The sequence below is a fragment of the Nannospalax galili genome, unplaced genomic scaffold (assembly GCF_000622305.1).
Source record: "Nannospalax galili isolate Female #2095 unplaced genomic scaffold, S.galili_v1.0 scaffold695, whole genome shotgun sequence".
NCBI lineage: Eukaryota > Metazoa > Chordata > Mammalia > Rodentia > Spalacidae > Nannospalax > Nannospalax galili.
The window spans coordinates 1,311,610-1,334,120 of record NW_008335601.1 but is presented as its reverse complement, the minus strand read 5'-3'; the positions used below and the strand labels follow the sequence as shown (position 1 = coordinate 1,334,120).

Below are 22,511 nucleotides of genomic sequence, written 5' to 3'. Positions count from 1 at the left end.
TGTAAGTTCTGTTTATGAGGTTTGTTCACTGACCTTGTTTGCTGCAGCTTCTTCTTTATAAATATTTCAGTAGACACAGTGGGTTTACTTTTTTGGATGGCATCGTGCTATATTGCCAAGGCTGACCTTGAACCTCCTGATCCTCTAAAGTAGCTGGGATCACAGGCATGTGCACCACACATAGCCCACGTGGAGTTTTTGAATACCATGGGTTATCTGAAACACACTGAAGTAAAGTGTTTTCTTTCTGCAGCTGCTGTCTCTGCTGGCCTTCATCTGTGAAGAAGTTGTATCAGAGTGCACATTGTGTGGAGGATTGTACTTCTTTGAGTTTGTGAGCTGCAGTGCCTTTCTTCTGAGCCTTCTCCTGCTGATTGTGTACTGCACACCAGTGTACGACAGAGTGGATACTGGAAAAGTCAAGTCATCGGTAAGTGGGAAGAACACAGATGCACTCCTGTCTTATAATCTTGCCTGGTTTTATTAGTTCAAAGTAGTAATGCTTTCAAAGCTCAGCATTGTAAAGAGATAAGCTCTAGTGTTCTCATACTCTGCCTCCTAGCAGCTCAGGGTTTCCTTCAAAGGTGGAGAGGGAAAATGAGGCTACGGTGAGAGGGACAAACTTGTTAGTACTTTACAGTTATTAGTGGCTTACCCTAATTCACATTAGACTTTTGGTGTTGGTGGTTTTAAAACAGTGTCTCACTAGTCTGGCTGTCCTCAATTTGTGATCCTCAGCTACTTTTCTTATATAGCCCAGGCAACTCCCATTTATGTCAAGTTGACAAAAACCAACCAGCACACCAGGCATAATGCTGTACACTGGAGACGGGAGTAATGACCTAGCAGGAGATACTTCTAGGCTTTTAAGTAAAGTAGCATATAATTCTATCTATATTTTGTTTTCATTTTAATTATGAAAAAAAATTAAGTGAATAAAAAAATGTATTTGTTGGCTCATTGTTCAAAAGTTTCCTTTATAACACAACTATAATGGAGAAGTCTTATTTTCACAACATGAGATATGCTTAGCTTTTTAATAACAGTCTGCTAATCTGTGCTTTTATTTGTGTATAGCTTGGATTTATAGGATGACAGATGAAATAATTCACTTATTTCCTGAATTTAAGGAAGAAAGACTTGAACAGTTGATTTCTTCAGTAGCATTTGGATTTTCAGTGGCTTGTGGAGAATTGTGTGTTGTCAGGATTAACATAATAAAAGAATTTATATCTCTGAGGAGAAGAATGAAAATTGCAGTAAAATTTTAGCTGTTAACAGAAAGAGATGACAGCATAAAAAGAATGAAATGATTCTTTTTTTAACGGATTTTTAAAAATTAATTTGTTATTTTTTAGTCACGGGGTGGGATGGGGCCTTGAAAGTGGAGGTCAGAGGACAACTATGGGAGTGGGTTCTCTCTTTCTACTGTGTGGGTCCTGGGAATTGAACTTGGGTCCTCAGGCTTGGTGGCAAGTGCCTTAAGCCAATGAACTATCTTGTAGGCCCTTAACAGGATTTTTTGTTTTGTTTTTTTTTAATAATATTTGTTTTATGTGCATGAGTATATTGCTTGCATATATCTAAGTGTACCTGTGTCACACAATGCCCAGAACAGGCCATCAGAGCCCCTGTAACTGGAGTTAGGATGGTTGTTAGCCTCCATACGGGTACTGGGAATCGAACCTGGGTCCTCTGCAAGAGCAGACAAGTGCTCTTAACTGCTGAGCCATCTCTTCAGCCCCTTAACAGGATTAAAAAAAATTTTTTTTATTTATTATTTTTGTTTTATGTGTATGTGTGTATTGCCTGCATGTATGTGAGTGCACTCATGTCGTGCACAGCCTGTGGAGGACAGAAGAGGCTGTCGGATCCCCTGGGACTGGAGTTACGGACAGTTGTTAGCTGCCATGTGGGTTCTGGGATTTGGACCCGGGTCTTCTGCAAGAACAAGCAGTGTTCTTAACCGCTGAGCCATCTCTAGCCCCCTGAATTTTTTAAAGATTTATTTTCCTTATTTTAAATTCTCTGTGTATGTGTGTATGTTTATGTAGGTATTTGTGTGTGCGTGGTACTAGAATGCTTTTTCATCTGTATACCTAAGTAGGTAAGCACTTAGAGCACAAATGTAAGGACAGGAATTTGGATCCCTAGTATCCATGTCAATGCTGGGTGAGCATGGCAACCCACCTGTAATCTAAGTCTTCTGGAAATAGCGACCGAACTAGCTGAATCAGTGAACACTCACACATGTACCCCAGCACACACACACACACACACACACACACACACACACACATGATATGCCCATAGAACCCCATTAAGAAACTAAAACCGTGTGCACGTATGTGTGCAAAACAACACAACAAAAACAAGAAAACTGTGTGTGTGTGTGTTTGTGTCTCTGTGTCTGTGTAAAACAACACAATGGAAACAAGAAAACAGCCCAGCATAGGCTGGGGATGCACTTCAATTGATAGAACTGGGATTTGAACTCAGGTAGTCTGACTTTAGAAGCTATGTTTATCAAATACTACATTTTTCTATCAAGATGATTGTCTTAGGTATCTGTGTTGGCACACTCCTGTAATCCTAGCACTTGGGAGGCAAAGGCAGGAGGAGCAGAAGTTCATGGCCAGCCTAGGCTACATGAGACCCTATCTCAAAAAAAAAAAAAGATTGAGAATGTAGCTTAAAGATAGAGACTAGCAAGCATAGGCCCTGGGTTCAAGCCCCAATAAAACATACACATACACACACACATGATGTGCCCATAGAAACCATTCAGATACTAAAACTAGGCATGGTGGCACATGAAATGCAGAGGCACGTAGATCTTTGTGAGTTGGAGGCCAGCCTGGTCTGCATAGGGAGCTCCAGGCCAACCAGGGTTGTATAGTCAGACCCTGACTCAAAAAAAAAGGTAAAGTGAGTATAATCTGATTAGAATAATGTAAATTTGAAAACATTTTATCAGCTTTATTAGCTTATGCAAAGTAAAGCCTTTTAAACAAGCAGAAAAAATTTTGTTTAAATAGGTCCTTGAATGCACTTCAAGTATTTGTAAGTTACATGTAACAGATGTGGAGTAATAGAGAAGCAAAGAATAAACCTTAAGAAGAACTCAGAAGGCTAAATGCCTTTGGAGTAGCTGTCACTACCAGTTTCCTCTCTGAATCACTTGTGTATGTTAAGCACCATTCTCCAATGGCATGAGAGCCTCCAAGCACTGTGTAAGAGAACTCAGAGACTATAAAGCACCTGCCATTCAAAACTGCGATATGATGGGATGTGGAAGGTTTTTTGCAGTAAATATGCTCATCATTCAGCCTCATTTGGGATTACTTGGGAACAGTTAAGCACAGTACATTATTCCAGATCTGAGCTTAGACTTGAACTCCTGATCCTCCTGCCTCTACCTCCCAAGTACTGGGATTTCTGGCATGGGCTACCATGTTGGCTCTGCATTGGTAATTTTAATATGTCTTAGAGAAAACACACACACACACACACACACACACACACACACACAAAACACTTTTGGGAGACTCTTTATTAAAAGATTATCTTGTAATCTACTAGTATACCCAGTCTTAAGTAGATGGTGTTTGAATGCTCACCTTATTGAAAAGCTACAAGACTAGCATGTGTTAAGTTTGGGTGGCACTGAGAATATGTAAATCATTGAAGTTTTTTGGAAATTAAAAAAAATTTTAATTTGGGGGAGGCAGAGATGGCTCAGTGGTTAAGAATATTTGCTGTTCTTCCAGAGGACTCGGGTTTGAGTTCCAACACCCACATGGCAGCTGTCTATAACTCCAGTTCCAGTGAATCTGATACCCTCTTCTGGCCTCTGTAGGTACAGCACAACATGGGTGTACCTTACACACATGTAGGCAATATACTCATATACATATAAAATAAAAATAATAAGTAAAATATTTAAAATTTTTTAAAAATTTTCTGAGACTAACCTGCTATATTTCTTGTGTTTTCTATGTATGCACAGGATTTTTATATTACACTGGGAACAGGGTGTGTATTTCTGTTGGCATCTATCATTTTTGTTTCTACTCATTTTGGAACTGCAGCTGAAATTACTGCAATTGTAAGTACTTTGTGTTTTTTTACTTGCTTATTTTTGTATCCTTGGAAATGGAGAGTTTAGAAAGTGCTTGATAAGTTATACAGTATGTGGGAGTAGTGTTTATTTATTTGTATGTATGATATATGAGAGAGAGAGAGAGAGAGTGTGTGTGTGTGTGTGTGTGTGTGTGTGTAGGTAGGTGCGGGCACACATGTACACATGTACCGTGGTTCACATGTGAAGATCAGAAGAGTCTGGAGGCATTGGTCTTGTCCTTCTGCCTTGTTTAGGACAGGATCTCTTTACTGCTGTGTATGACCGTCTAGCTGGTCCACTAACTTCTTGAAGTTCTGCCTCCACTTCCCATTTCCTGAAGGAGCACTGTGATTGCAAGATGCTTGTGCTACTGGGTCTGGCTTTTTACACGGGTTCTGGGATCTGAACTCAGGTTAGCAGGCTTGTATGCCAGGTGCTTTTACCTACTGGACTGTCTCCTCAGCCCAAGAGTAGTTTTTCTTTTACTTTTTAATGTAATTTTGAATAGAAGACTTAAAAGTAAAGAAATGGGATAGCTTTGGAACTTAGAAACTGGGGGCTGGAGTGATGGCTCAGCAGTTAGGAGCACTGGCTACTCTTGCAGTGGACCTGGGTTAGGCTTCCAGCACCTGGATAGCAGCTATCATTTGTTTGTTTGTAACTCCAGTTCCAGGGCATCCAACTCCCTCTTACGACCTCCGTGGCATTATACAACACAGGTACACTTACATACATGCAGGCAGTACATTCATACACATAAAGAAAATAATAAGTAAAATATTTTTTAAAAAGAAAGTAGAAACACGTCTAAAATTTGAGTTTTGTTACTAAAAGTTCCATTTATATTACATATGAATATGTTACTGCTTATGGAAGTGGTAAAATTGCATTTAGTGTCTTATAGCTTTTAAAAGTTTCCATAGTTTTTTTTAACAGCCAGCCTCAACACTGGGTTTTTTTTTTTGTTTGTTTTTTTGTTTTTTTTGGTCTTTTGGGACAGGGTCTCCCTGTAGCTCCAGCTGGCCTGAAACTCACTATGTGGACCAGCCTGGCCTCAAACTCAGAGAGATCCCCCTGCGTCTGCCTCCTGAGTGCTGGGATTAAAGGTGTGTGCCACCACACCTGGCTTCAAGAAAGTCTCTTTTAACCATGACCCTTGTGAAATAAAATTATGTACTTCTAACATGCAATGGCACATAATATACATGCCACATTACAAAAGGGAGAAATGGGGAGCCACATGTGATAGCACAAACCTTTAATCCCAGACTTTGGAGGCAGAGGCAAGCAGATCTCTGTGAGTTTGAGGTCAGCCTGATCTGCATAGTGAGTTCCTAAACAACAAAAGGGAGAAATAGGGACTGGAACAAAGCAATACCTAAATTCAGCAAACACCAAATCCTGTAGCTCTGTCTAGTGTCTGGGGCATTAGTTTCAAATGGCTTAGATGACCCGCCTCTCTAACTTTGCTACCTATAACATACATCTCTCTCTTGGACTGGTTCCATTCCTTGTCTACAGCTTTCCTTGGCAAATGCCGTACAGCTCTAGCATCTCTAACATCTTGCAATGGAGACTTCTACTGCAAACAGGGCTTCACTTTCACAGCATCATGTGGTGACTTCTCATGGCATTTTTCCAGGGACTGTAGTCCTGCTGCTTGCTGCCTGACCTCAGTGGCTCTCATGAGACTGTAGAGGAAGAATCCAGGACCCCCTCGTTCTTGTATTTTTATGCCTCCAAAGTCAGTACCACGTGGACAAAATTGGCAAGTTCAGCTGCCAAATTGGAATGGACCCTTGCTTTCTTTGACCACATTAGCATCAGCCTTTTATGTTGAAGCAGTTACATTCTAGAAGTTACCTACCCCTTAGGCTCTCTTTCCCTTCCCTTTGTTCTAGCACAGAGCAGGAGGCCTCTAGTTAAAGGCAATAAACTTTTTGACAGTTACAGCCACTTTTCTAGCATATGCCTTGGGGGCAACATTATGCCTTCTGGTGCTCTTTTTCTCTCCAAGCTGTACATTTTCTATTTCTGGACCACTTGCTCTTTTTCATTGTAGTTTTTCATTTTAGTTTGGCTTCAGGCAAGTTCTTAGGATGGGGCAGAAGACAGCCAGATTTTTTTTTTGCTAAAAACCACATGAATGGCTTCTAGCCCAGTTGCTAATAGAAATCTTGTTCCCATCAGAAACCTCTTGAGTGGGACCTCTACTGGCCAAATTACTCTCAGCACTACTGCCTTCCAGGTTCCTACTAGGATGACTTATCAAGCTCTGCTTACAGCATTCAACTTCTTTTCTAGTCCAAAGTTTCAAAGTTTTCCACATTCCTCCAAAAAAACAACATGGTCAGGTTCTTCATATCAACAACCCCACTTCGGGTATCAGCTTCTGTACTAGTTACTTTTCTGTTGCTGTGATGAAATACAATGACTAAAAGCAACTTAAGGAAGAGTTTATTGTGGTTTCAGGTTCCAGAGGGCTAGATGTCCATAATCGGGAAGGCATGGCAACAGGAGCAGCAAGCTAGAGATCACATCTCAACCACACACAGGAAGCTGAGAGCAAAATGGAAGTAGGATGAGTCTATAAACACTCAAAGCCTGCCTGCTGTGACACACTTCCTCCAGCAAGGCTGCACATCCTAAAGGTTTCATAGCCTTCCCAAACACCAGCCACCAACTGGAAACCAGCTGTTCAAATACATGAGACTATGGGGGACATTTTTCATTCAAACTACCATATAAGTACTGCTCTAGGTATAAAGGTACACAGGAGCAGTGGCTGCAGGGCTAGTCCAATAAAGGAGCTAGAAATACAAGTTATAATGGATAGTTAAGTGAACCAATAACATTTTGCCTAGACTTAACAGTCTTCATTTGTTTATTTATTGTTTTAATTTTTTGGTATTCATTCACTCATTCATTCATTCATTCATTCATTCATTCATTTTGGTCTTTTTGAGACACGGTCTCCCTATAGCCCCAGCTGTCTTGGAACTCACTGTGTAGACCAGGCTGGCCTTGAACTCACAGAGATCTTTCTGCCTCTGAGTGCTGGGATTAAAGGCGTGTGCCACCACGCCTGGCTGTATTTATTGTTTTTAAACAGTACCTAGGGATTGAATTTAGACCCTTGTACATGCTAGACAAGTGCTCTACCCCCTAAGCTACAGCCCTAGTCCTATTTCTTGGATTTTGAGATACGGTTTTGCTCTGTAGTGCAGGCTAGCTGTTGTGTAATAATTTCTTCTAGGATAAAACCTTTGGTCTTGGAGGAAAGCTCATTAAGGCACAGATATTCTAAGGAAGGTGAAACTATCATTCCACAGGGAAACTCATTAGCTCAGGATGTAAACAACTCAAAAAGTTTCAGGAAAGGAGCTGAAGAGATGACTCAGTAGTTAAGAGCACTTGCTGCTCTTCCATAGGACCTGAGTTCAGTTCCCAGGACCCACATCAGGCAGCTCACAACCACCTGTAACTATATCTCTAGGAGATATGATGCCCCTCCAGGCAGCATACATTCATACAAACACATATGCCTTGAAAAAAAAAAAGGCTTCAGGAAGTCCCTGAAACTAGGCCTCTCCTTCCTCAAACATTTATAAGAAGTAAGGACTACTGAGAGACTCTCAGGCAAGCCAAGCTCCCTGGAAGAGGCATTCCCCAGCATGTTGAACTGCTTACAAATTGTGCAGTATACGAGCCATGTTTTAAGCTTTTGTGAACTGTCATGCATGCTGGGATGGGCTTTTGGTAAGGCAGCTGTCTTTGAGTTATTTCTGCTTCTGTACGGCACCCCTCCTCACCCATATTCCTATAAGTAACCCCAATAAAACTCATTGGTTCATCAGGTTGAACCTTGGTGACATCTATTGTCAGTTCCCTATCTGGAGTGAGTAGATACATCTTCCAGGAAAAGTGCAACATGTAGCACTAGCCCTGAACTCACTATTTAGCTTATTTGGAATCTCAGCACTTGTTAGGATCTGGAGTTTGAGGCCAGCTTGAGCAGTCTTCAGTAGGTGATTCGTATCCTTAAAGTTCATCAAGACTTTGTACTAGGCAGAAATAGTTTTTCAGGGTCTGGAGAGTTGGCTCGGTAGTTAAGAGCACTGGCTGCTCTTGCAAAGGACTGGGGTTCAATTCCAAGCACCCACATGGCAGCTATCATCCATCCTAATTCCAGTTCCAGTGGATCTGGTGCCTTCTTCTGGCATGTGTGGGTATTACATAACATGGGTACATTTATATACATGGAGACATAACACTCATAGACATAAAGTCATAAATAAAAAATAAGTTTTCAGGTTTTTAACCTCTACATGTAATCAGTTGTTCTTAAAACTAGTATATGTGGTGCATGCCTTTAATTCCAGCACTGGTGAGGCAGAGGCAGGTGAATCTCTGTGAGAATGAGGCCAGCTGGGGCTATAGGGAAAGCCTGTCTCAACCCCACCCCCCCAGAAAAGCCAACTAGTATTTATGAGAATTCATCTCTGATGGAGAAGTCTAACCATTTTTTTTTATACTTTCCCTTTTACAGTACCCATCAACACTCCCACCCCTCCCCCATAAAAAGAAAAATGTACTTGTTTTTCCCAAATTTTAATATGATGTGCTGCCTTGAGTTGTAAAACAAAAAATGCATTTCAGGACAACAAAGAGATTTTAAAAATAAAGCTAACATGTAGTCAGCTACCTCTGGCTCTTGCAAGCTTTCCACCCTGTCTTCCACAGTGATCCCTGAGCCTTGGGAGGAGAGGATGTGTTGTGTATCCCATTGAGAGCTGAGCATTCTATATTATTCTCAGTACCTTGACCAGTTGTGGGTCTCTGTGTTAATTGCCATCTCTTGCCAAAAGAAGCTTTTCTGATGAGGATTGTGAGATGCACTAATTTATGTGAAGAATAATAATAAGTCATTAGGAGTTTAATACTATGTCTATTCAGCAGAATAATAGTAGTAGATTCTCCCCTAGGATCTATGACCTGTCTAGCCATAGGCTCTTGGCCCCAGGAAACAGTGTTTTCCAGACAGAACAGAACATGTACACATATGAACTCACAGTGGTTGTGACAACAGTGCACAAGATCTGCTCAAGCCCAAGCTGGAGAAAAATGTCAGTATGAAGAGGGGAGGTGGACAAGAGAAGCATGCTGTCTTTAAGAGTGTGGCCTCTGACAGAGTGACCATACGTCAGTGGATGACCACATACCCAAGAGTATACGGGCAGCACAAGTTGGACTTGATGGATTTCTTTAAAAAAAAAAAAGGGACACAAAGTTGGGTGGGTAGGGATGTAAGGGATGGACCTGGGAGAAGTTGGGGAGGAGGTAAATATGATCAAAATACACTGTAGGAAATTATCAGAGAAATGATAAATTTTAAATTTTTTTCAGTGAAAATTTGATGTTAGATTTTGTCAGATGCTTTTTGATACCCACTAAGATGATCTTCTATTAGTTTGTTAAACCCAGTTGTTAACCAGTCTTGTATCCCTGGCATAAATTGACACTAAAGCTATCCAGCACAACTGACCCCTTGTCAACTTGATACACAAACATCACTATTTTGTCTTTTTTTTTTTTCCAGAGCTGAGGACCGAACCCAGGGCCTTGCGCTTGTTAGGCAAGCACTCTACCACTGAGCTAAATCCCCAACCCCTACTTTCATATTTTTGAGTCAAGTTGTTAAATTTTTGTTTAGAATCTCTTATTCCCTTTCATAGGGATGTTAGTTTGTATTTTTCTAGTGTTATTGTTGTGAGGTTTTTTTGTTTTTTTTTTTTTGAGATAGGGTTTCCGTGTAGCACCAGCTGGTCTGGGACTCCCTGTATAGACCAGGCTGGCCTCACACTCACAGAGATCCACATGCCTCTGCTTCCTGAAGGCTGGGATTAAAGGTGTGTGCCACCATACTTACCTGTCCCTCACCCCTTAGGATTTATATAGATACTTTTTGTTTGTTGGTTTGGGCTTTTTTTGTTTGTTTGTTTGTTTTTTGAGACAGGGTGTCCCTGTAGCCCCAGCTGTTCTGGAACTCAGAGAGATCTGCCTGCCTCTGCCTCCCGAGTGCTGGGATTAAAGGCATGCGCCACCACGCCCGGCTATAGAGACATATTTTTAAAAATATTTTATTTGTTACTTTTATGTGTATTCGTGTATTGCCTGCATGTAGGTAAGTGCACCCGTGTCATGCAGTGCCCGTGGAGGTCTGAAGAGGCTGTCAGGTCCCCTGGGACTAGAGTTACAGACAGTTGTTAGCTGCCATGTGGGTGCTGGGATTTGAACCCGGGTCTTTCGCAAGAACAACCAGTGTTCTTAACCGCTGAGCCCTCTCTCCAGCCCCGAGGATTTATATTATTTTTTAAAAATTATATATGTGTGGGTATGTGTACACAAGTGCAGGTGCCTTTGGAGGCCAGAGGCATTGCATCCCACTGGAACTGGAGTTACAGGCCATTGTTAGCCACCTGACCTGGGTGCTGGGACCCAGACTTGGCTCTTAACCACAGAGCCATTTGAAAAAATAGTATTTTTTTGGAACGGTTGGCATACCACAGCATGCATTATGATTAGAGGACAGCTTTTGAGAGTCACTTCTTTCTTTCCATCTTTATGTGGGCTCTGGGGATCAAATTCAGGTCAGCAAGCTTGAGCAGCAAGCACCTTTACCCATTGAGCCATTTTGTCCCCCTTTTTTCAAATATGGGTTTTGAGAGAGTGAACTCAGGTCTTCATGCAAGAGAACACTTACACTTTACAGACTGAGCTTTCCCTGTGGCCCTACAACTACATTTTATGATAGAGCAGTAAGTAATTTAGAGAATCTCATGGCTGTGTTGTACTGTTCAGGTGACTATAGTTTTTTTGTGTTTTATACATGTAAAAACAAAACAGTTAATGCTGATGCTTAATTCATTGTAGCAGTTAGTAGTAACTATCCTTGTATACAGGAACCAATTGAAGAAAAAGTAGGTTTTTTTTGGCGGGGGGGATCTTTTTGAGACAGGGTCTCCCTGTATTCCCAGCTGGCCTGGAACTCAATATGTAGACCAGGCTGGCCACCTGCCTCTGCCTCCCAAGTGCTGGAATTAAAGGTGTGCACCACCATGCCCAGCTAGAAAAAGTAGAAGTTTTATTAGGCCTTAAGATTCATTTCAGTTTGTATATTTATATTTTATTATAGTGGAATATGATAAGGTGAATGTTAAAATGCTTACAAATAAGTATATTATTCTAAAATTCTAAGCGGTAAGTAAGATGAAGTTGAGAGAAATTGAGTTCTAAGGGGAAAAATCATGGAATAATAATCACAGCTATTCAAGAAACAATTTTATGGTGTGTATGTATGTGTATGATATATGTGCACGTGTGTATGTGAGTATGGAGGCTAGAGGAGATGGTTGGATTTCCTCTTCTATCACTCTGCCTTATTCCCTTGAAACAAGGTCTCACTGAACCTGGAGCTAGACTTCAGCCCGCAAGCTTCAATGATCTTATCTTTGCTCCCACACAGCCCAAGGATTACAGGTGCATTGGGGTCACACCTGGCTCTTTAGGTGGGTGCTGGGGTCTGAACTTGGGTCTCAAGCTGGGTCAGCAAACACTCTTACTCACTGATTCATCTCTCCAGCTCCAGGTTATGTGTTTTATTTAGATGATGTGTTAGACTGTTTCAGTAGGTTTCATTGAGCATATTTAATAGTAACTGGTAGTTTAAACTCAGTATTTACAATAAGCTAGAAAACCTTTTACAAATACTTAAATTGTGAAAAAATTTATAGACTTAAAAGAGGAAGAGGGCTGTAGAGATGGCTCAGTAGTTAAGAGCACTGACTGTTTTTGCAGAGGACCCGAGTTCGATTCCCAGCACCCTAATGGCAGCTAACAACCATCTGTAACTCAAGTTCCAGTGGATCTGACACCCCTCTTCTGACCTCCATGAGCATTGCATGACATGGGTGCACTTACACACATGCAGGCAATATGTATATTCATATATATATATAAAATAAAAATAATAAAAATATTTTTTAAAAAAGAGAGTCACTTTTGCTTGAAAAATTGCAACTATAAGTAAAAGATTAGAAAATCAAGCTGGACATGGTGGCTTATAATACTAGTGCTTGTGAGGCTGAGACAGGACTTCCATGTGTTTGAGGCCTCTAGACTACATAGTAAATTTTAGGCCAGTTTGAGCTATGTAGTAAGACCTTGCCTCAAATATAAACCAGCAAATAGGTTTGTCACTAAATTAGATAAAAAAAGAGCAGAGGAGGCTGGAGAGGGCTCAGTGAGTAAGAGCAGTGGCTATTCTTTCAGAAGACCTGAGTTCAAATCCTAGCACCCACATGGCAGCTAACAACCAACTCCAGTTCCAGGTGCTCCAACCTCTCTTCCTCCATGGACATTTTACAACACGAGTGCACTTGCATACGTGCAGGCAGTGCACTCATACACATAAAATAAATATTTTTTTTTAAAGAGCAGAGGACCACTTGTCAGGATTGTGTAGTATAGGGTGGGGACTTACTGTGGTGGCCAGAGATAGCTTGTCAGGTGAGATGACATCTGGTTTGTATTTGAATTATAAAGAAGTTTGCTAGGTAAATAAGGAAACAGATATCAGTCAAGCCACAATAAAGACTCCAGAAGGAGAAGGACCTGAGTTTGGGAATGAGTTGATTAATTCAGGTTGACTATTCTCGGGACATCTAGGTGGAATGAATTCAGAGCTCAATGTGTAGTATGGTGAGATGAAACAATGCGTTCTTTAGGGCAGTGGGGTTGGGGAAAGGAGGAAGCTGGAGGTTGCAAGAGACATCACAGAATGCTAAAGTCACGAGGTGCAGGCCAGTAGTTGCACTTGCCTTTAGTCCTAGCATTTGGGGAACTGCTAGGAGATTGTAAGTTTAAGGACACCCTGCCCCCAACAAAGCACAAAGTGATGGAAGAGGAGTATTAGGCATTGAGAGACTTCAGTGTAGTTTTCTGTTTAACAGAGCTCTGTTTTAGGCCTCCACTTCCTTAAGAGCTTTGCCAGGGAGAAAGCTAAATTTGAAGCATGGTCTTCAGTCTCTCCATAGAATTCTCAGAATGTTTGGTCATATGTTAGAATAATACAATGAGGAAGTGATTAAGGAAGAGGAAGTAGGCTTTGGCATCATGTCCCTGTGTCATTACAATGTAACAATTAACTGGAAAATGTCTTTTAGTATTTTTAAAAATGAGGTTTCTGTTTTTATGTTAATAACTTTTTGTTTATTTTGTTTTTTGTATGTTTCTTTTGAGACAGGAGCTCACTGTGTAGCCCTGGGTGTGCTTGAACTCACTATGTAGACCAGGTCAGCCTCAAACTTAGAAGGATCCATTTGCCTCAGCCTTTGGAATTAAAGGTGTGCAGCACCACACCCAGCTGATATTAATAACTTTGTCCATTTTTCACCTAGGCTGAGTTGCCTAATCACCTATTTCCCTTTTCACATGTGTCAATCACTCTAATTGCTAATAGTTTTGTTGTGTTTAATACCATTTTGTGGGGTTTCATTTTTCATCTGCTGATCTTAATTTCATAGATTGACATCCCACACAGACACATGAATACATAATCTTAGGATATAGACAGATGCTGACAGAGACAGGTGCTTAGACATATTTCAGGTAAATGGGTCTTTTAATAATGTGACTTGACTCCAAATCCAAACTTGAGGAAGAGTCCTGGGAACAAAGGGAGTTCCTTACTTTTATAAGTTTCCCAGGGAATGGATGCTCTAAGATCGCTTGTGGCTTAGCTAGGAAGAATGTGTGACTTGGAGACACTTGGATAAGAAGCATAATGCCAGTCAGTTAGAGCTGGGCTGGGCTGCAGAGAAAAAGAGAATATTTGTTCACATATTATTGCTGTGCTTGCAGAGAAGGACAGTAAAGAGACGCAAGAGGAAGGTATGCTAGATCTCTCCCAGACTGCCTTGTCTCCTGAAGGGGCTGTATCCACAATGTACCATTTCCAACCTCCACATATAGGATGTAGAAGGAGATGGGGTCCATGGATTTGAGATGTTAACCTCGGATCTGTGTGTTTCCTACTGGACTGAAATGTGTATAGGGAGCTACATGCCCTCCCCTCCCCTACTTCTTTATCCTGTGCTCATCAGTTGGCTGTTGGTCCCCCAGTCAGAAGCTGGTATCTGTATTTGTGCATCAGAAGACTCTTATCCACAAGAATCCAATAGCGTGTTGAACAGTATTCTGGGTGAATTGGATCAGTATGTGGATCAGCGAGAAGCCTACAAATTTAAAAAATCACAGTAGTAAAGGAGTAACCACAGGTATAAGCCAGGAGGTCCACGAAAAGTTTTGGGACCATCTGACTCATGACTTGGATGCCTCTTGTCTGATTCTTGAAGCACAGGTAGCTAGCTAGCTTTTTCACTGCATCTCTGAACAAGACAGATTGGGTTACATGAAAGCAGTATTCCTTCTCCAGGGAAGGGCACAGTTCTCAATTTTCTGCAGTCAGATTTGAACCTCTTCTATTTTAGAGAGTCACTGCTGCCCGGAAGTACACCTGATTGTGCATCAGGTGCTGTGAAATTTCAGCACAGCTTTCCTGTATGTCCCAAGATGCTTGATGACAAATTACAGAGGTGGTTACATTTGCCACTCTGAGGGCTGCCACCAGGGAAATAAGAGCAAAGGTTCTCTTTCTAGATATGTGTCCAGTCAAAGGGACTGGACAGCTCTGGTTAGCAGGAGCAATATTCTCATCTGGGGATAGGGATGCTAGAGCACAGGTTCCAGTCTGGCTAGTGGGGAGGCAGAGGTAGGCTGATGAGCTGTAGGGGAAGAAGGTGTCCTGTTGGAATAAACAGGTGATGAGGTGGAGGGAGAAGAAAGGGATAGCTGTACACTCTGTTCCCAGATAGAGAGCCAACCTGATTGAAGTCTAACAGTGGGGTTTGAGACACTTTGAAAAAGAATATGAGGTGTTTATGTTTATCTAGACCATAAGATGAAGAGCATTTAGAAAGGAGGAGGATCTTCTTGTAGGTTTGTATGGATTCCTCATCTGCAGGAAGCTGTAGGAAGAGATGGGTGTGTAACTCTGGCAGTATAATAAGCTAGCATCTAAGCCAGTAGATATTCAGCCTGAAAACAAGAATCAGCAGAGGAAACTTTTCACTTGTGGTGGCACAATGTTGGAGTAGACCCAGTGGGAAGTTGGCTAGGGGCAGGCTTGAAAGTTATGGTAAGTTTGCACAATGAGGGATCTAGATGTCCCGCTGTGGTGCCTCCTTGAAAGGATTGTCTGGTACAGCAGAGGGAACCACAGGTCACTAAGGAAGCGTGTGGTAAGGGGCCTGGAAATTGGGACTCTGAGTGTAGGTTTGAGAAGTTTGGAGATATTCTGGGTGTATGTATTGTGTAAGTCTGAGCTCCCCTCTGTCAGAGTAATGGTGTTTGTAAAGGCACATCTCTCTTGTGTCTACATCCAGAATGATGCCTGTGAGTCTACCCCAGGCTTACACAGGAGCAGGAGTAGCAGTGTGCAGATGATGAGAGACATAGTTGTTGGCCGGAGCAGAACTCGAGTTATTAAGCCAGTGATGAGAGGCCGAGAGTGCGCTCTCTACTGGGACCGCACAGGCAGAGTGAAACAAAAAGACAGGCTAGAGCAAGGGAAGATGCACACTGTTAATCAGAACAGGCCAAGATTGCAGAGATGAAAGTGTAGAATTGTATTCCAGCTAGGGTAAAGTACATAAAGTCCCCATGTAATTTGTAGTCATTGTCACTGTCAACTCCTGTGGCTGGTTGCCAGAGTTCATTGAGGATTATTTGAGGAATTCCTTTCCCCTGTGATACACAGATGGGGGTTGTTGGGGTGGGGGTTGTGGGAGGTCCCCTAGGAGATCACAAGAGTAGGCAAGGATACTAGTGAGGTGATTCTAGAGTTATTCCTCTGGGATAGAGTTGACTTGGTGTCTGGTTTTAGTGTGGGGCTGTATTGTTCTTATGATACATGAGCCATCTTTAATCTAGAAAAATATATCCAGGAACTGAGACCTGATAACTTAGAAGCAGTGTGGGTGGTGAGGAGGGGGCCCTGACCATGGAGGTTGAAGGTATTTTGAGGTTAGGTTTTAAATAGACCCAGTCGCTTGGGTAGATGGGGAGAGGTGGTGGATCAGAGGAAGGTTTTGATAGAAGCCTGTTAAAGTGTGTCTTGGGAAATGTCTGGTATGTGAAAGTGCTAGGATATATCACCTAGGACTGGAGGGGAAAGGAAAGTTGCCTAACACAAAGGGCCTTCCCTATGTTGGTGTGAAAGGACTTGGGCTGTGTGGAGCCGGAGTATTGGATGTCTTCTCATGAGAGTGATGGGGAGAAGGCTAATCTAGTCAGTTTGCATTTGTACCATTAACTGAATAAGATCTTCTTTGTAAAGCCATTTAGTTCATTCTTTCTTCTTCACCTGATGACTGAGACTGTGAGGGATAAGTAACCTCCAGGTAATTCAGAGAGCTTTGTAGACCCCTGTGACTTGAGATATGGATGCAGGGCTGTTGTCAGTTTGAGTGGAGATGGGAAGCCTAATTCTGAGTTCTGCTTATTTGATGAAGACATTACTCTATCAACTCCCTTGAAGATACATGGAGGAGCTTCTCCCCATTCAGAAAAGGTGTAAGGACCAGCAGATATTTGTTCTTTTTAATAGATGACATGAGGTTTGTAAAGTTGATCTACCAGTCTTAGCCAGGAATTTGTCCTCTTGGGGCTCCTCCTGCCCACTTCCCCCACATCCTCAAAGTCACACATTTCTCTTTCTCCCCTCCCCCTGCCATGCAAGAATCAGACACCCTGACTAAAAGTGAATACTGTGAACTACTGTTCAACCACATGGCATAGAGCATCCCTTCTGAAACCCATAAGAAGGGACCCCGCTCTGCTTCATAAGCCTCACGTCTCCTCACAGCCCTCACTGTGGTATCTTCTCTATGGCATTAAAAATCTCTTGTAATAAATCTCTTACTCAAAAGGACCTGAGTGTTTCCCTTGAATCCCAGTATCTCAGACCTGTCAGGTGAACCCCTCTTGGGACAGCTTTTCTTTTCCTTCAAGTAGAGCAAGGAGGATGTTCAAAAGACAGAGCAAGTAGGAGAGGAGAGAAGGTGTGGCTTGAAGTTTATCCCCTGTGCTAGCCTTGTGATTTCCTACTTGGAGGCTAATTGGAATTTGTAGTGTGCCATGCAGTGGAGGATAGCTGCCTGTTGATGTAGTTGGGCAGCTTGCAACAGTTTTAGGATTGGAGTTTTATTAGTGATAGATGACAGTGATAGGTGATCTCTTGGCAGTTAGAAACCCTCACCCCCACCACATGGAAAATGTAGTTGGAGTCAGATTACCTACCAAGCCCCAAGTTTTGGCTCTGAAGCAGATGTGAGAGAGCTGGTTGATGTAGACTGACTGGGAGGTAGGCAGGCCCTCTAATTGAAGTTTAAGTAAATGGATCCTTTAATAACCACAATGGGGACTAGACTCCAAACTCCAACCAGAAGGAAGTCAGGGGAACAAAGGAAATTCCTTACTTTTGTAATTTTCTGGAAGAGGTGAATTCGCCCAGATAGTATACGGCTTTATACAAGGAATAGGTGATCAGGAGGCACTTAGATAAGAGACCATGACTCAAAGCTGGTTTGGGCCAGGCTTTGAAGGTGGGGGCTGGGAATGCAGCTCAGTGGTAGAGCACTTACTTAGCTTGCATGAGACACTGGGTTCTGTCTCCAGCACCACAAAAACAGAACAAAAGGCAGGGCATTTGTATTTTGTGGGATTTTGACTAATAGCTATTATTCTGGAATTTCTCTTTTGTCATTTCTTTCCCTTTTTTTGATGATTTTAAATACTTTCACTGTTAAAGAGTAGTTGATAAAAGGTAAAATTGATCAGCCATCTCATCTGGCTAAGTAAGACATGCATGTTTACTGCGTACCGTTCCTCTATGAACTATCTCAGGGTACTAACATGTGGTCGCCGGCTGTGGTGCTCTCCTCCGGCTATGGCCGGTCTCCTGCTCTCTTAGTTCCTCCAATCAGTCATCCGGTCCAGACCCCAGGGCTGGTGAGGAGACTGTGTCAGCGGAGCTGCATTCAGACACAGGAGACCAGGTTCAGTGACACAGGTCTGCTTTATTGCAGAAAGGCACAAACTTATATAGGGATAGTGGTCCAATCACAGCACAGCAAGTAGGAGACCTTATTAGCATAACAGGTTTAGCATCCTATCACAGTACAGCAAGTAGGATACCTTGATTCTAAGGGGGTGATTAGGGAGTGGCGAGCTCTAGGCATCAGTCTCAAGATCTGCCAATGGGAGCAAAATGTCACAAGCTGTTCATTGTGGCTCCAGCAGTTGGGCCGTTGCCTCAGGCCTGCTGTATGGCTGTCAATAAGACTTTCACCCTAGGCTCAAGCCTGTCTCCCACACTAACATAAGTTCCCCCCATCTTCCTTTAAGACAATTAAGAGGGGCTGACCTTTGCCCAATTCCTGTAAATTCCCCAGAGAGGAGTGTGCTTGTGAGTCCAAGAAATGGCCTAACCACCAAACCTTGGAATGTTCTAATCTAGGGCTAGCTGCTTATCTCGTTTCTGTCTACTTGCTTTGCTTGCCCACACAGTTGCAGGCTGTTGATTGGTGAATGCGATAACCCGCACAGTAACATGCTGTTGATTGGTGAATTTGATTACCTGTGCAGTATCAGGCTGTTGATAGGTTAATTCAAATTTTGCTGTGTTGTACAAACCTGAGTAGCTCACAGATGCACTGTTTGAACGATGCTTTCTGTAATCCTATAAAACCCTGGCTACTCCTGTCAGAATGAGGCAGTATCCTCTTAGCTGCCAGCAAGACAAGGGATTGCTAAACATATTAACTGGCTTAGGGAAGCGGGAATCCTCATCCTTCATTGCTCCCCATGGAACACCCCCTTCTGCCCGTGCCAAAACAAGGAACCTCTGAATTCAGGCCTGTTCAGGATTTGAGAGAAGTCAACAAGAGGGTTGAGGTGATCCACCCAACTGTGCCCAACCCATACACCCTCCTTAGTGAGTTTGGGCCAAAGAGGAAGGTCTATTCTGTGTTTGATGTAAAGGATGCCTTCTTCTCTCTACCGGTTGCTGAAATCAGTCAGCCTACATTTGCCTTTGAATGGACGGATCCTGATGGATCTTACAGCGGACAACTCACATGAACACGGATTCCACAAGGGTTCAGGAACTCACGCATGCTATTTGATGAAGCCTCAAGAAGAGATTTTGGTTACTTACAAAGAAGCCCATTCAGAGGTAACTCTTTTATTACAGTATGTTGATGATCTCCTCCTAGCCACAGACAACCCTGAGGATTGTGAGGTGGCCTCAGAGGCCCTTTTGAGAGAGCTGGATGCTCTGGGATACAAAGTCTCCACTAAGAAAGCCTAGGTATGCCATCCCTCTGTCCCTTCTTGGGCTACCAGATCCATGAAGGGAAGCACTCCTTGGGGCCTAAATGTATCCCAGCCCTGCTTAGTATACCCCCTTCCCATAATCAAAGACAAGTAAAAGAATTCTTGGGGGCAGCAGAGTATTATAGACTCTGGATTCCTGGATTCTCGGAACTGGCGAAGCCTCTTTATGCTGCCACCACGCAAGAAGGGACTGAGTTTGTTTGGGAACAACCAGAAGAACAAGCCTTCCACCAGCTCAAGGAGGCGCTAACTCAGGCTCCAGCCTTAGCTTTACCTGATGTTACCAAGCCCTTTCTGCTCGCTGTGCATGAAAGGGGATAGCTAAGGGAGTTCTGACTCAGACCCTAGGTCCCTGGAGAAGATCAGTAGCCTACTTGTCCAAGCACCTTGATCCCGTAGCTTCTGGATGGCCTAGTTGCTTGAGAGCCATCACAGCCACTGCCCTCTTAGTTAGGGAAGCCTCCAAGCTCACTCTAGGCCAAGATCTGCAGATCTGCGAACCCCATTCAGTCGAGGCCCTGTTGCGAGCCCCTTCTGACCGATGGATCTTTAACACACATTACCCAGTACCAAGTACTACTGCTGGACCCTCCACGCATAACCTTCCTCAAATCTGAAATCCTGAATCCAGCCACCTTCCTACCAGATGAAGATGCACAGTCACCTGCTCATGACTGCTTGGAAACAGTAGGTACTCTCACAGGGGTACGGGAAAACCTGAGGGATCAACCTTTGCCCAGGGTGGATGCCGAGCTATTTACCAATGGCAGTAGTTATGTCAAGGATGGTATCTGGTATGTGGGGGCGGCAGTAGTGACCCAACACCTTAGGGCAGGGCACATCAGCACAAAAAGCCAAATTTATTGCCTTGACTCAGGTGCTCAGATGGGCAAAGGAAGACTGTAAATATTTACATAGTCGCTACGCCTTCACCACTGCACATGTGCACAGGGCCTTACACAAGGAAAGAGGGCTGTTTACCTCCAATCGAAGACAAATCAAAAATAGGAAATTCTTGCCCTCCTGGAAGCCCTGTGGCTCCCCAGCCAAGTAGCCATTATACCCTGCAAGGGACATCAGAAAGAAAACTCAGAGAAAGCGAGGGGCAGTGACTTTGCAGACCGGATGGCAAAGGAAGCCTTATTGCCAGTAGAGGCCTTAAAGATTCTGACTGCTTTGCCTACTCAAATGTTGTCTGAATCCCCCACTTACCTGGCATCTGATCTCAGTATAATAAAGGATTTAAAAGGAAAAGAAGGACAATAAGGGATGTTATCTGACAGAGGATGGGAGATCCATCCTTCCAAGAGCACTGGGAAGAAACTGGTTGCAACAGCTACATTCTGCAACCCACATGGGAGCCACCAAAATGGCAGAACTGACAAGAAGGGACCTATATATTCCTAATCAAATGTGCCAGGATATAGCCAAGAGATGCCAAGTTTGTGCTCAGACTAACCCGGCCTCAGAGTTCTTTTTTCCAGAACAAAGACTTCGCAGTCAAGCACCTGGAGAAATCTGGGAATTGGACTTTAATGAAATGACTGAAGGCGTCTACACATACAAATATTTACTTGTCTTAGTAGACACCTTTACAGGATGGGTTGAAGCATACCCCACGAGATCCAAGGCCACTCAGGTAGTAGCAAAGGAGCTACTAAATGAGATTATACCCCGATTCGGTATCCCTCTTGGTCTGGGGTCCGATAATGGCCCAGCTTTCATAGTCCACATATCTTTAGCTTCTGCCCTACAGATTGACTGGAAATTGCATTGTGTATATCATCCCCAGAGCTCAGGTCAGGTAGAATGAATAGAATCTTAAAGGAAACTTTAACCAAACTTACAACCGAGACTGGCGGTGACTGGGTAAGTTCTCTCCCTTTCGCCCTTCTTAAGGCAAGATGCACTCCCTATGTAAAAGGAATCACTCCTTTAAAATCTTGTTTGGGCAATCTCCACCTCTCATTCCCTGCCTTGGAGAAGAGCACTTGACTGAAATCTCTAATCATAACCTCTTAAAGTCATTACAGGCCCTGCATGGTGTCCTGAGCCAGGTCCACAGACTGGTATGAGAAGCCCATGAGCCCAAGAACTCATCACTAACTGTAGACCAGACTGATTTGGGGCCTGGTGACTGGGTTTGGGTTCGCCAACACCAAACTCTTAACCTTGAGCCTAGGTGGACAGGCCCCTACCCAGTCGTCCTCCTGACCCCTACTGCAGTTAAGGTGGGCAGATGCCAGCACTGGATACATTGCTCCCACATTAAGCCTGCTCATCCTGATCACATCCCGCAGACATGGAGAATCCAACGCACTGACAATCCTCTAAGACTCAAGCTTTCAAAGGACTCCCCTGGCTCTTAACCTTCCTGTTTCTCTGCCCCACTCAAGGAGCCGGCCGATCGAGTCTTCATCAGGCAGTAGTTACGACCTTGGTACTCAGTAGGGCTTCTGATATTAAGGTAGTCTCTAATTACTCCCGTGTGGGCCCTGAGGGATCGTTCTTTCCCACCTTCGCTTTTGATCTCTGTGATCTCATTGGTAATACTTGGGATGCCATGCCTCGAGCAGGGCAGAGTCTTAGCTGTTTTGTATATGGATGTCAAATGGATTGTAAGAAAAACACACTTGCCACCTTTGAATTCTATGTCTGTCTCGGAGGGAAACCTGTGGACAAATATGGAGGAGCCCAGGATTATTTTTGGAAAAATTGGGGATGTGAAACTAGTGCACCATGAGTCACTAGGCCAGAGAAGGACTTCATTGTAGCTAAGAGACATAAGACTAGAAAGCCAGGTGAAAACCCCTTTGTGATTTCCTTTACTACCTCAGGGAGGAAGCAAGACCTGGGGGATGAGACTGTATAA

General features: G+C 43.1%; 1 protein-coding gene across 1 annotated transcript in view; it reads left to right on the top strand.

Moving 5' to 3' along the window:
* Window positions 1-253: 253 nt before the first annotated feature.
* Cmtm6 (CKLF like MARVEL transmembrane domain containing 6) overlaps window positions 254-22,511 on the top strand; it is a gene marked incomplete at its 5' end in the record, with an annotated part of 34,171 nt that continues 11,913 nt past the window's right edge. The window contains 2 exons of the mRNA XM_017797487.2: window positions 254-430; window positions 4,010-4,108. Coding sequence (XP_017652976.1) covers window positions 254-430; window positions 4,010-4,108 — 276 coding nt within the window. The remainder of the gene's footprint in view (window positions 431-4,009; window positions 4,109-22,511) is intronic.